Below are 14,869 nucleotides of genomic sequence, written 5' to 3'. Positions count from 1 at the left end.
CGCGGCACTGACGCTCCGCCCGGCCCCCCTTCCCCGCGCCGCGACGGGCACAGCCTGCCTGCGCCTTATTTATTTTCCTTTTATTTTGGTAAATAAATTGTATTTAAAAATCGTACAGAGCCCGCCGACGCGCCAGTGATTCAGTCGCTGCATTATAAGTGGCGCTTTACGAGGGCGCGACCCTGTGCTGCGCGAACCCCGCGGCGTTAGTACGAGGGTTTGAGCTCGCAGTCCGTGTGTGTAGTCGAGTCCCTGGAACCCAAGGAAATCGGCTTTTTTTTTTTTTTTCAGGCTGCTGAAGGAGTGCTGGCCGCACGCAGCATCGCATTGACTGCAGCGCTGCTGCTCCCTGACCCCTGCGCTTCCCACCCTGCCGCGCGGGCTGGAGCGCCATTATTCCCGCAGGTTTCCCAGGAAACTGTCTGCCGGCAGGAATTCTGCCAGGCCCTTCTCCATTAACTAACTACAGCCCCGCCCCTTGAGCAGAGCCAGAAGTTTTGTAAGGCCAGGGAGGATAAAAGCTTTTCACGCAATGAAGGTCTCGTACCTGTTTCTAGATTGTGTGTTGTGAGGATTTTATACAGTGATTGAGGTGTCTGATACTTTGCATTAAGCTTGAAACCCAGGGACATACAGCTCAGCACACAAGCCTGAAGGCCTACTCTTAAAAAAAGCAAACATAGCAACACCAAAGGACGGGAGGGTCCTATTTGGGAAGGGGTAGTTCATTGGGAAAGGTAGCTCATGATTACCTAGGTGCTGTAAGCTATGTGTGTAAACAGAACAAGTTATGGCATAAGGGACTGGCAGGGAGGGGAGACAAGGAGGAGCAAGTACAGGGGTACAAACTGAAGGAGGAGAAATTTAGGCTATTAGGAAAATGCTTTTTCCTGTGAGGGTGGTGAGACAGTGGCACAGGTTGCCCAGGGAGGCTGTGGCTGCCCCAACCCCGGCAGTGTCCAAAAAACCAGGTTGGATGAAGCCTTGAGCAACCTGGTTTAGTGAGGAGGTGTGCCTGCCCATTGTAGGGACAGTCGGGACTTAGATGATCTCTAAGGTCCATTCCAACCCCAAAAATTCTATGATTCTAAAAGTAAACCACTGACTAGTTGGTGCATATGTATGGAAAAGAAAACCCACACAAATTGGCAGGAAAGGGCACAGCTGGATTATTAGATTGCCTGTTACGTGTTCTGCAAAGCTCAGTAACAGTTGGTGCTAAGGCTCACCAAACGCTAATGTTGTAGATTTTCTTGCACGTGATCATCAGACTCCACAGACCTGCATGAGTTAAATATCCCTCTATGATGGTCCTGTTCTGCATTCCCTCCCAACTATTCCTCTGACATTGACAGACAATATACTGCTCTGAAGGTGTGTATTTCTTGCTAGAAATGCAGGTCTGCTTTTGTCACTGAAGATCTTTTGCAAGTGAGCATTATTATTTACTTAACTCTCTCTGTGGACCTTTACACACTATGCACCTACCAGTAAGGGTGGAAATGGTTTGGTCCCACTTATATTCTTCATGTTCTAGTGCAAAGAGGACACACTCAAATCACACCAAAGATTACCACTGTTGCCAGGGGAAGCATTATCCTTCTCTGCAATACGCATGAACACCAACATAATAAAATAAATATATATTTAGCAAAATGAAATGAGCAAAAAAAGCACATCAACATGGAAGAGATACACAGTAGAAGAATTTTCAGTCCTAGGTAAACAGAGTATTCTCCTTCTAGACCTCTTCACCAGGGATGCCTGTTCCAATGTCAGCCTACTTCATGTGCATTTTGAGAAACACTCTCCTCTTGCACATCCTAGAAAGCATATATTCACACAAGAAACTTTCAAGAGCCTATACAGAAAGTAAACATACGTACAGGAAGAGGAATACTCAAGATGTAATGTCTTCTTCACAAAAGAAACTTCACACTAAAATTATAAGCAAGTTGCCTGGTCCACAGATGAGGCCACCCCTGTTTAAGTTCTACCTATCAAATCCTCCTTAGGGATGACACTACTTCCTTAGGACAGCACCATCATTCACACACCTTTATAATGGGATCTTTCTTCAGTGGAAGAAGGTAAGAGGTAAATCAGCATTAGGGTAGACACAGCCTTGAAAGGGTTGGGTTGTCTTTTATCGGTTCCTGAACACAAAAGTCTTTCAAATAACTTTAGCCACACTGCTTGCAGCAATCAAAACAAGAAGCCATGTAATTAAAATTAGATAATCTGTGTTTTCTAAAAAAAAACAAACCTCAAGACAACTAGGAGAAAGACATTCATCTTGGTGACTGCACCAAGGATGACTAATGCAGAAATGGATTTATTTTTTCATTCTTAAACAAAATAAACATAGAGACAAAAAAGTATATACGAATAGCCAAAGATAAATTACAGATGAGAAAGGCTTCCCCATCCTCTTCTCACAGTGTAAAAGAGTCCTTCCTGCATAACAGCTAAGTCAAAAGCATAAGCCACTGGAAAATGGAACTTGATAGACACATTCATGATGAGATGAGGCAAGACTTGCTCAGTGTCTTAGGGATGAGCGATTTGCTGTGAGGGTGGTAAAAGTCACAGCCCAACAGTGATGTTTTGTAAACAATAAAACTAAGTGCTTCATTCAAAGCACTGTTCATCATTCAAAAATGCTGCTTTCCTACCCTGCCAACAGGACACTTCAATAATTTGGAGAGCAGCACTTCTGAAGAGGCAGAGGTTCCTCGCTGCTGATGACCATATGTTTCTGAAGTTACTGCTAACAATTTCTGGGTGTGCTGCTTCCCAATTCTAAAACCCTTTATGAAAAAGTCTGAAGAAGGAAAAATCCAACAACATTACATGAAAAGAGGACTAACTAAAGAATTCTGGAAGATTTAATCTCCTCCATCCCTATTTAATGGAGAATGAGTTACATAAACAGAGCAAATTGACGGTCAGCAGCTCAGCTGCACTTCGGACTGACAGGGTCCGTAACCCATCCTTTGTTACTGCCAGAGGCCTGGGATGACTCTAGTTGCCACATGAAATTCAAGAAGAAAATCCATGTTAGCTCTTTTTCCTGATATACACATCTCCTGCCTGCTGGTGGGGAAGGCCAAGTTCTCAACTAGCTTGGGCCATACCCTCTGCTGCCTGAAATAAGGGAGGCTGATGTACACATTTAAACATGTCATTCACTAAGGAAAGGGCAATGATGCAGTACAAACTATTACATTACACTGAGTGGGTCACAAGCTATCGTGGAAGCTTAGGGATTGTATGTCAACTATTGGCATAATGGCAGTTTGTTCTCCCAAAACCCCGATTTTGTTTTAGAGATCAAGCTTCTGTACATTCATTTAAAAAACAAGGTCCTTCTCCCAAACGCTGCTAATTGTCAGCTCCATCCTCTTCATAGAGTTCCTCCTTCCAGATGCCTAGTCCACTCCACACCAGCAGACAATCAAACACCATTAGGCTGGTTCTGGACAGCACACAGGCAAATGAGTCTGCAGTAAGAGTGTTCAGATAATGTAGTAGCTTTAATTATGGTAAGAATCCTCCTCAGAGTCCTCACTGTCACAACTGCTCATCGACAAGATGGAATAGGTGGAAGAAATGACACATCTGTCATTGTCTGTGGCTGGTTTCACCATCACATTCTGTTTCTCTGCATTCAAAACACACAGATATACAAAAGTTAGCTGTGACCACTGTATCCACAAGTGCTAAATTGCCAGTTCTCCTTGAAACTATATGATAGCCTCTCACTGTCAGTTTGCAATAGCTCTTTCAAGCTGCAGTGCACAGACCTTTCTCTTCAGTTTTCAGCTTTAAAAGAACAAAGGGCTGAGGTCTGTTTATTTGTTTTGTTTTCTTAAGTGTTCTATATGCCTTCTCCTGTTAAGGTAACACAGAGGAGGAGGAGACATTGTCCATCCCTTCACAGGCACATGATTGATAACGGGAGTGGCTAACTATTACAGTGCCTTGTCAGGTAAGAAAGAGAGAAGAAACAAAATGTGGTAAGGACCTCTCAAACAAGTAATGGTTCTCCAGCACACTTACAGCCCCATCAAAACCTTCATACATTTAAGAGTGCAAGCTGTGTCCTTCCGGTGCCTGTTCCACTAAGGCTCTTGGAAATGTTTCTTGGGAAGCTCTGACAGCTCCTCAAGTGCCACTTACATCATTATTTCTCTTTCAGTGGGTTCACTTCTTAGGAATTATTAAATAGACACATAGTTATCATCATCTCCATCAAAACCTTCCATCACTGAACAAGAAGATGACACAGAAACAGTTTAACCTTTCTCCAGAAGTGTGCCACGGTGAAGCTAAATGATTTTCTACCAATAGTCATTGGTGAAGGTAGGCTATGAGCTTATTCCCTTCTTGTTCAAACAAGGATGAAGCCATTGGTTTAGCATACAATGGGCTCCCCTGAAGGCACCACTTCAGTGAGCCCCCATTAGTAACCCAACGAGGCACTTCAGGAGCACCATGACATAGGCTGCAGATGTGCTGCCCATTGCACAAGGGCTGTGTCAGTTCTGCAGAGGTGAAAGCCACTCGTGAAGCCAAGCTGGGCAGCCTCTGAGCAGCACAGCATTTCCTGAGGGAACCAGACTGAGCTGGTTACATAGGTTATAATTTCAGGCTTGAAGTAGCACTGCTTAATGATGTCATTCTATGCTGCCATGGAGCATCTGAGCTGTTTCAAAAGCACCTTTCATTAAGTGAAAGGCTTGGCACACTGCAAAATGAGGGATCATGCAGTCACCTCCATGAAAGGGAAAACAAGACAATTACTTAAGGCAACACAGGAATAGAAATTTGCCAAGGGGTAGCAGGAAAAGACTTCTACATTTCAGCACCTAGATACCAGTGTCAAGTGCTCTAGGAACAAATTTGGAAGAAGGAAGCAGAATAGGAATACCCCACACTGTAGTTTTTCTTAAAGCTGTCTCCATCATGCATAGTCTTAGCTACCACTAGGCAAGATGTTATGTATTTAAGCCACAGTGGCTTTAATTCCACAAAAATAACCATGGTAGAACAACTGCCAGTTCAGCCATACACTGACATGATATACCAATGTCCCCTTTAGAGACTTCCTACGTAAATCTAGCACATGGAAGAGAATTCAGAGTTTCTCATCAGGCACTGCTCTGCTGAGTTTTTGCAATTATGTACTCAACAGTTTAATCTAAAGGTGCCTGGAAAATTTTTCAAGGCTCAATCTATGAAGTTTTGCTCTCATTTAGTGATCTCTTTGAACCAGTGCAACCCTTAGCATGGTTAAGTTGTCCTTCATACTGAAGTCTTTTTCCAAACTTTGCATTAATTTTATTTTACTGTGCAAGTAAAGCTAGTTACTCAAGAGATCTTATAATTATTTTTCTCGTGTTTCTGCTGCATTCCCCGAGCATCTTCTTGGTATATAGGTGCCAGAGTCATACAAAAGGGATGAAATGAGAGATTGTACTCATCGTGCCACATCCACCCACCTCTCACCTTGCCGCGTTCTGATAAGGGTCAGGCGATGCTGTTTTGTTTCCACATCCAGCTTCTCTACCATCCTGTCAATGCAGTTATCCAGCACCAGAGAGCGTGTCTTTGATTTGATCTCCTGCCTGCAGATAGGGCACTCCACTTTACGTTTCGTCCACTCATCGATGCAGTAGGAGCAGAAGCTGTGTGCACAGTTCAGAGTGACTGCCTGTGGAATTCACAGCAAGGGCACTGGTCACAGCATGCTCACGCAAGCATTGTCAAGAAAAAAAACATACTGAAGACACAAATATTAGGTGAACACTTCCTGTAAGGAAAGGGAGTAGAGAGCCTGAAGCCCCTTTTTTCTATTTTTAAGCTTATACTCCATGCCAGAGGGCAGGCCAGTTTCACAAGCCCGTTAATGGAGTTGCTGTAAATCTTAGCAAGTCAGACACAGACAAAATTAATTCATTCCATTCCAAGTTTCCCCAATTTGAAAAGAATAAATTATGGAAAAACTCAGATACTTCAGAATAGCATCTTAAATTACTGAGAAACCAGAAATTAAAATTTCAGCTCACTCTTCAGTCATTATAATAGGGCTAACGCATCAGATTTCCTGCAGTAGAAATGAATGTCATGAAACTGAAGTTCTAGCAAAATATGAACAAAAGTAAGTCTACATGTCAGGCATAGCCTATCACTTTTAAAGCCAAATGAAAACAGGCCAATTTCCCAAAAAATTTATCTGAACAATACAAATGGTCCAGGACTTGAACAAACACCACGCCTCCCTTCCTTTACTAATCTCTCCATATACCTAAGCATGAAACAGTCCAACTCCTGTCAACTTCAAGCAAGGTCCACTACTAAATTATTTTTCCCCAAGCAGGCTGTCAGCAGCAACTCAGAGCACTCAGTTCAAAAACTTGCAGAAGTGCTGCAAGCTTATATGCATTTTAGGATTAAGCACTTATGTCCTTGCAGGTAGAGACATTAAAGATGAATTTGCTGCCTGGAAGAGTCAGGGTAGACAGAATGGATTTCTGGATCAATCCTTTGCCACAACAACTCACTGTTGGTCTGTTTGGACTGTTAAACTAGTGAAACAAAGAAATAAGCTTAAATATTGCATTAATAGACCTAGAGAAAGTTTCTCAAGCCTTTTCTTTACTGGCAAACCCACGCAGGTTTAAACATACCTCGATAAAGTGCTCAGAACAGATTGTGCACTGCAACTCATTCTCCAACACATCATTCATCTGATTTAACACCTCTTCTTTTTGGGCTCTCACCTTTTCCTTCTCCTCCTAGTGGGAAAGTACATATGGTTGTGTATCAACAAAGAACAAGGTTTTACTCAATATTATATATTGGCAGGAAGTGAGTGTGCAGGGGAAGGTAGTACAAGTAGGAAATCACACTGCAAGTCTCCATATGTCAAGTCTGTGTCTATTATATACTCAGATCTGTAACCTCTCTCCTCTTTTCAGTCACTGCAGTATTGAGAATATTTCCACACACCACAGAGAACTTAGAAGGAAGAACAGCAGCCATTATCAAAATTCCCTTCAGCCTAAAGCAACTACCAGCTGGATCAATCTTTTCAGAATCACAGAATTTGAGAGGTTGGAATGGACCTTATAGATCATCTAGTCCCAAATCCCTGCCATGGGCAGGGACACCTCCCCACTAGACCAGGCTGCTCAACGCTTCATCCAACCTGGTTTTGAACATAGCCAGAGTTGGGGCTTCTATACCTCCCTGGGCAACCTGTGCCAGTGTCTCACCACCCTCAGAGGAAAAAACTTTTTCCTAATATCAAGCCTGAATTTCTCCTCCTTCAATTTGTATCCATTATGTCTTTTCCTGTCACTGCAGTTCCTAACAAAGAGTCCCTCTCCAACACCCTTCTAGGCCCTTCAGATGCTGAAAGGTTGCTATGAGGTCTCCACACAACCTGCTCTTCTCCAGGCTGAACAGCCCCAACTTCCTCAGCCTGTCCTCATAAGATCTTTTTCTACATGTTCCTGCCATGAGTTTGGAATAAGTCAACAGTTCTTTTGATGGCAGATGTAAAGAACAAAACACCCAACAGACAAAACACCTCAAATGTTAAAAAAAGGAAGCATAAAATTTCAAAACACTGACTTGCCTTTAACTGCCCAGTGTTTTGTTTGGAGTTCAATTAGGCTCCTAGGTACCTACTCTGTCTTATAAAAATAACAGAAATTCTTCCAATTGAAGCTATAGTTGAAACAGCACCAGAGTTGCAATGGCACCATTCAAAAACCAAAGCAAACTGCCAAAGGTGGGTTAAGGTAATTTCCAGGAGTAAGACACAGGAAAGGATCTCCTTAATTAATTTCCACTCATCACCTTGTGTCAAGGGCAGGAAGAAATGTGGCTTATCTTATTCATTATTCAAATTCCACATTGCTTCAGTCCTAGACTCCCTTACAGAACTGCTGTCACAGTGCAGTTTCACTTGAATGTACTCTGACTGAAAATGAAGCACCTCACTTTTCAAACACTTTTGGTTTATTGCTGGGGTTTCTTCTGGGTTTGTTTGGGGTTTGTTTGTTAGTTTTTTGTTTTGCTTGGTTGCTTTTTTAAAGAAAAGGTGGAATGGGCCCACTTCTGCACAATGCACAGTTCAGGTGCTCTGGGCTTTATGACTGAGAAAGATCTACTAACAACTGTTGAACAGTGATTTATAAACAGGGCAAGGTGCATCCTCCTCCAATCCTGCAAACTAGCACCAGGTGCCACCTCAAAATACAGAAAATTTGCATTATGGGAAGCCAAGCAGAGTCAAGACACGTGTTAAATAAACCATTTCCTCTGCTGCATCATATCATGTTTCACTTAGGAAAGAAAGTGGAGAATTCAGTTATTCCTTACCTTAGTTTCTTCCAGTTCTCTATTCTTGGCTCGAATTATTTCCTCAAAATCTTTTTTGCTACGATTCAGTTCTTCCATCAAAGCATGATGCTGTAACAATACCACACCAGAAGTTATAAGCTTGCCATTACAAGCTACCCTATTAAATATACATGACAATAGTCAAAAGGTTCAGCATACTCATTTTTCCTAATCTCCTCCTAAAAGAGCAGCACATGTATATATGCATTGAGGTCTTAACTTAAAACTGGAATGTAGTGCCAGTTACTTATGACCTTTCCAGTGTCATCACTTTGCATTCCCTCTCCCAGGTTACTGTTTCATTTCAGTTAGGTTTTACAGACACCTAAGGCAAAGTCCTTATCTTCTACCAAGAGGCCACTGCAGTAAGAAAGACTTAAAATATCCAAGTTACACAGTTATACCAAACCTAGGCTCATAACCACTTGCCTCTTGCAGGACCTGGGCAAGCTGCTCCTTCAGGTTGTCTTCCCCGTGTTGCCACTCTTCTCCCTGGGTGGAGTAAGAAGGAGGGGAGGGAGGAAAAGGAAAAATACTTGAAGAAAGCAAGGGACAGAAAAATTACTACTCTGAACACTCTCTTTAGAGGATATGCTCTAAGAAACAACTCTGGTTTTCAACACCCCCCCGAGATGTTCCACTCTTAGGTTATACGTGTATGACAGAAATTGCAGCTATCATTTACTGCAAAGACATAAAATGGATATATCATTTACAGTTGCATATTTGGAACACCTCCACATTATTCTAGCTCTAAAGGCACCAGCACGCTTACAGAAGCAAAGAGGTCAACAGCAGCTTAAAAGCAGCAACTCTATCTTTGAGCACATTCAAAGAGGTCAGACATACCTACAGCTCTAGCTGAACTTCCCATTGTGCCTAAGAACACAACCCCAGACTTTGTGAACTTCTGATACTGGTATCTTGCCTTTAGCAGCAGACTTTAAGGGAAGCAATTGCTAAATTATGAAACTCACTCCAAGATGAATCCTTTCTTTCTTTAAACTAGATTTTGAACAGACTCAAGTAGAAAGACTTCTGTTTGTTATCTGAAAAGCTACTTATACACATACTACTTGAAGACACAGATTGCAAGAAAGTTTTTTGAAAGTACGAGAAACCCCTCCAGGGATTAAGGCATGCAATAACTTGTTGCTTAGAAAGGGAGTGGATATGCCATGCAAACTGAGCATTAATTCAGCCATATATCCAGAGAAATTCACACTTAAAGTGAATACTTTTCAATTTGTCCACTCTGTAACCACAGTAGACCAGGCAGAGACTTTTCTTTTTTTTATTTAAAAGCATGCTTCTTTACCAAATGAAATGCTTTGTTTTGCATCTTTTTTTTTCCTAATTCCCCATGCAGCCCAATCTCTTCCATCTTTGTACTTTCTTCTGCCAGAAGTCAAATACTTCCACAAAAAGTTTAACAGGAGCAAGCCCACAAACACTATTTGTGTTACTGTATAGTTCAAGAGCTATTTTGGATCAATGCCTTATACTAGGCATTCCATAAAAATGAAGACAACAGGCCAAACATTATTACCATTAGATATTACCACCATTATACCTTTAGCTGCTCTTTACAGAATGTCCTCTCCAGCTCCTCCACCTGCTGCTGCTGCTGCTCTTGTTCCATGCTCAGCTGGTCTTGCAACTCCTGCAGCTCCTGCTCCATTACCAGGATCTCCTTCTGAGCACACTTCCTGCGCTTCTGCTTCACATTCAGAACTGCTGTCTGCTTCTCCTGCACTTTGACTTTTAATTTCGTTATGTCTACTAGAGTTCTCCTCAGCATTTCCAAGCCAGTCCGTGACTGTTGAAGAGCAGAGCCTTTCTGGTGCTTACGGGGGACAGACACGGTTTTCTTGGAGTGAACAGGGCTGCTAGGCACTGGACCACTATCCTCCACACTTGGTCCAGGAGAAGGCAGCTTGATGTCCATCTTCTCTGATAACCTTTTGGACTCTTCTACCTGTTCCCATGATTTATCTAAAGGTTCATTGTCACAGGACACTCTGTCTCTTTTGCATCTGGAGTCTGAAGGGCCTTCTGATCCAGATACCTCCAATTCCTCCACAGTAAATTTACGTTTACTTTTTGAACCCTTAGCTTTCTCCAGGTCACTTCTTTGGGCTAAAAAGGGTCTGATTTTCTCCCATTCTTCTTTAATTACTTCATACTCATATTCAGCAGTCTCTTTGTTTTCCAAAGGCACTCCCAACTGGATAAGGTCTCCTTCAGCAATAGGATAGACTCTGGATGGATCCAGGCGGTGTTTGTTGAGCCAGACTCCATTTAGACTCTGCCAATGAACACAGAATCAGCAAAATTTAATATGCAGTCATAGAGTCCTCTGCAAGTTATTTCTGGCAACTGTAAACACAGCCAGCCTCTTCAGTGCTGCAATCAGAACAAGCCACCTCTTTAAATAAACCTTGCAATATCCAATTTATTGGCTTGGTGTCCCATTTATTACAGTTACTGCATTATATGATTTACTGTACATTATTCTTGCATTACAGACTTCGTGTACAAGCACTAAGGACAACATTTTAACATTTGTGCTTGTGCAGAAGGGAAAGAATGAACTCCGAGAGGGGAAAAAAACTGCACAAAAGCCTCAGAAATAAGAACCAACCAATGAAAAGACTCCACAATAGATCATTGTCAAGAACATAGAATACTGCAGTAATTATTCTTGATAATTAATGTCACCTGAAATTCTAGGGAAAAAAGGAAGAAAATAAAAAGACGCATTGGTTATACTCCTTAAAGAAAAGAGACAGCTCTCCATAAATACAAGAATATAAACAAGAAGGAAAATGTTCTTCTAGAGATGATGTTCAAAGCACAGAAATGGTTTTAAAATTAGGCACTAGACAAGCTCAAGAAATAAGATTTCAAAAACAGCAAAACTGATCTGTGCTCAGGATGAACTGCGAGTCATTAGGAACTGACACATTTCAGAGATTCAATGAAACAACTTGACAGACTGGTAGCAGTGGTAACATGGAGGAAGTGTCAATAGTTAACCTACTGTAGATGTTTCCAATCATGCAGTAACAAGAAGGTTTCAAATTCATACATGTACTGGACAGAATTTTGTTTAAGAGCAGTGTAATCTTAGCAGTAGTCAGTCCATTCCTTTCTGACTTATCTGCTGTTGACCCAAACATCCTTCAAATCTGCATGACACATTGGACATTTTTGTTCTACCAGTGCTGTTTTAAAGCAAATTACTGATTTTAGTCTTCAGCCCAAATGAGAAAGTAGAGAGATCACAATATAAAAAACAGATTACCCAAGTCATAGTAAGACCTAGCTGAGCACTCTGATGTCAATACTCGATTCTAATCAGCTGAGAAGGACTTCCAGGACAAACTTGTTTGAACATAACATGAAGCATGGTTTTTCTAATAGGCTCTTGTTGTGGTTGATTATAATTACACAATTGTGTCACTGAAATAAAAAGTTCCAGTTTATTCTGTCATTAGCAGTACAAGAACATCATCCTTTTGAATACCGCCAAAATTCATAGGACTTTTTTTTAAGAAAGCAACACGAAACAGGTTCACAGACAGCAAAGTGCCCTTAGCAAGACTACAATGGTCTGACAAATGCTAAACCAAAAAGGCAAATCTACACACAGAAAGCAATACTGTCTGCATCCCAACTGCAGCAGATTGAAGCTTCCTGCTGCAAGTGCACAATAGGCAAGACACATTCCCATGGACTTTCCATCACACTGTATCATGGCCCATACATTGCTTGAGCTCAAACAAGACATTCTTTTCAACAAATTTAAGAGTACAAGGTCTTCAGTTGCTTTACCTTGTTATCCCTGATAGTCCACTGCCCTTCTGCATTCTGCTGGAAAATGCAGTGCTTACGAGAGATCATCAAGGGACAGCTTTTTGACACCAGCTGGTATGTGATATCTAATCCTCGGCCTAGAATTACCTAAAAATAAAGTAGTTTAGTAACTGCAGTCAGCAACAACATGGTAAATTCAGTTTATGCCATTTCAATTTAAGTACAGCAAAACTCTAGATCAGCATCTTATAGTTACTCTCAAAGAGTCTGGCATAATATGATTTTTTTTGCATTTAGATTCAAGAGTAGATAGAAAATGGAAACCCATAAAGTTAAGTATTCTCTTTCTATCCCACTGAGAAAAATTTGGTTTCTCTGAGACACATTACAGCCTTGATTTCATGGAACCTCAGCAGAAAAGCTGCTCAAAGCCACTCTCAACACATCTGTGTCCCACCTCAGTCATTACCTAACTAAACTCCATTTCTTCAAATGAGTACAATTGTTTGTGGGTCTCAAGATTACTTCTTACCCTCTTCTTCTGCTAGTTCTATCTGTTCAACTGTCTGTGAACAGGAAAGGTGCAGGAAAAAATAGCCCAGAAAACTGCCATCAAAAAAGTGCATACATAACATTGCCCTAAACGCACAATACTTTTGTGCGTCACACCATCAGTCTTGTGGCTCAGAACCTAAGCTACATGCAGCTCGTAACCAGTAATGAAAGTGATCTAAATAATCTGGTTAGACTCTAATAGCATCTTCTGGAAGAAGGGACATAATTTAATTGTGCCATTTCACAGTATCTTATTAAATCCCATCTAATTGCAGATTGCAATTTAAAGCACATCTCTGCTCTCCCGCCCTCTGCTGCCTCCTCTGAATACTTATCTTATTCATCTGTGCATTGCATATTACCTGAGCAGGTCTCACCCTGAGCTTAAAGCAAGAATTCAGACTCCCATGTCACAAGTAAATGCAAGTAAGCAAACTAAGGTAATAAAAGCAAACTTAACCACATTGGTCCCTACCTCTTAAATGCCTCATATATACTAGTGTTCTGTGACGTGGATTGCACGTGTAAGAGGTACAGAGACTCAGGTGGATAAAGACTCCCCACTTCATGTGGATTCAGACACATTGGGCTTCGCACTTGTCCCTGCAGTGGCAACAGAAATGCCTAAGCCACCTGAGTGATCATGGCCCAGTCACACACATCTGTGAGACTTCACACACCAATGAGTGAGACCAAGTAGGGACAGTCTCAAAACTTACCCTTGATCAAGCTTGCTTAGCAAACCACAGCAGGGTTCAAGACATTACGACTCACCTGCTGGAGTTCAGTGCTGCCCACAGCAGTACCAGCACATCACAGCACATCCCCAGGCCTCTCACCAGTGCCCTTTGGCACTGAAGTGGTCACAGCACCAAGCCTGACACAGTTCAAGAAGCATTTGGACAATGCTCTCAGGCACATGATGGGATTATTGAGGATGTCCTGTGCAGGGCCAGGAGCTGGACTCAATGATCCCCATGGGTCCCCTTCCAACTCAAAATTTTCTATCATGATTTAAATCACCAGCAAAAACAGTTTGAGCTGTGAGGCCTGGCACAGCTGCAGCACCAGGATGCCATCAGCTCCTCTCTGCTACCTGTGACAATCTGTAGCACTGTGCAGACAACTGCAGCAGTAACACCCCAAACAGGATTCACTGTGCAATTAGCAGAGCCCTGGCTTCAAGTTCTGTGGATATATTAACTCCAGTCCTTCGCTGAGCATGCTGGCACACTTCAGGGCTTCAAATCCATGATAGGAGAGCATGGTATAAGTTTGCTTAAAGAGTTGGCTAGCACTGAGAGGCGAGTTTCAGGGGCACCTTCTGCACGCGTGCAAGCACAAAGGCGTTGGCCACAGCACCACCCACACCTCCTAACTGTTTCAGAGCCTGCCTGGTTCTAACCAGCAGAATACCAATCCTCCTGCACTGCCTCAACCTCAGCACATTATCTTTGCCTGATGCATGTAAGGGAAACAGTACAAGGACCCATTAGGGCTTTTCAATTAATAAACATGATCACAGACTCATAGAATTTTAGGGGGACCTTATAGATCACCTAGTCACAACCCTCCCTGCCCTAGGCAGAGACACCTCCCACCAGACCAGGTTGCTCAAGGCTTCATTCAACCTGGCCTTGAACACTGCCAGGGTTGGGGCAGCCACTACTTCCCTAGGCAACCTGTGCCAATCTCTCACCACTCTCCCAGTAAAAAGAATTTTAATATCCCCCTCCTTCAATTTGAACCCGTTACCCCTTGTCCTATCACTGCAGCTCCTAACAAAGTCCCCCTCCAGCTCCCCTGTAGCCCCTGAAAAAACGTTTTTCCTGCACCACACCGAAACGCAACCACAACAGATTCAAAACATGAGCTTGTTTACACCTAAAGACCTTAAGACACGCAACTTATCTTACGCGCTGTTAACCTCGCCAAAACCTTGTTGATTAGGCTACGAATTCCCTCCGCCCCCACTCACGTTACCGCCACACAGACAACTCCGGCGAGACAGAGATCAAAAATGCGAACAACCGAGGCCTTGGCGAACGCGACGCCAACACCTGGGCCCTCCCTCCGCTCC

General features: G+C 42.5%; 1 protein-coding gene across 1 annotated transcript; it reads right to left on the bottom strand.

Moving 5' to 3' along the window:
- Positions 1–3,392: 3,392 nt before the first annotated feature.
- On the bottom strand, positions 3,393–12,321 carry RNF8 (ring finger protein 8, E3 ubiquitin protein ligase). The gene is made up of 7 exons (XM_009072437.1): positions 12,253–12,321; positions 9,989–10,723; positions 8,845–8,907; positions 8,395–8,484; positions 6,693–6,800; positions 5,512–5,716; positions 3,393–3,664 (listed from the first exon to the last, which is right to left on the bottom strand). Exons 1-7 carry the CDS (start codon positions 12,319–12,321, stop codon positions 3,537–3,539), a joined length of 1,398 nt encoding a protein of 465 aa, XP_009070685.1. The 3' UTR covers positions 3,393–3,536.
- Positions 12,322–14,869: the final 2,548 nt, after the last annotated feature.

This window comes from Acanthisitta chloris, unplaced genomic scaffold (genome assembly GCF_000695815.1).
Source record: "Acanthisitta chloris isolate BGI_N310 unplaced genomic scaffold, ASM69581v1 Scaffold43013, whole genome shotgun sequence".
Lineage (NCBI taxonomy): Eukaryota > Metazoa > Chordata > Aves > Passeriformes > Acanthisittidae > Acanthisitta > Acanthisitta chloris.
The sequence above is the reverse complement of the archived record's forward strand: the minus strand, read 5'-3'. Positions and strand labels throughout refer to the sequence as shown.

Bases quoted from the DNA above. Each gene is read 5' to 3' on its own strand.
- RNF8 (XM_009072437.1), bottom strand. From the start codon at position 12,321: ATGATCTCTCGTAAGCACTGCATTTTCCAGCAGAATGCAGAAGGGCAG. The intron at 6,801-8,394 runs GTAAGGAATAAC...CTTTCCCACTAG, and splicing joins GAGAACTGGAAGAAACTAAG to GAGGAGAAGGAAAAGGTGAG. The intron at 5,717-6,692 runs GTATGTTTAAAC...TGAATTCCACAG, and splicing joins GTTCTGAGCACTTTATCGAG to GCAGTCACTCTGAACTGTGC.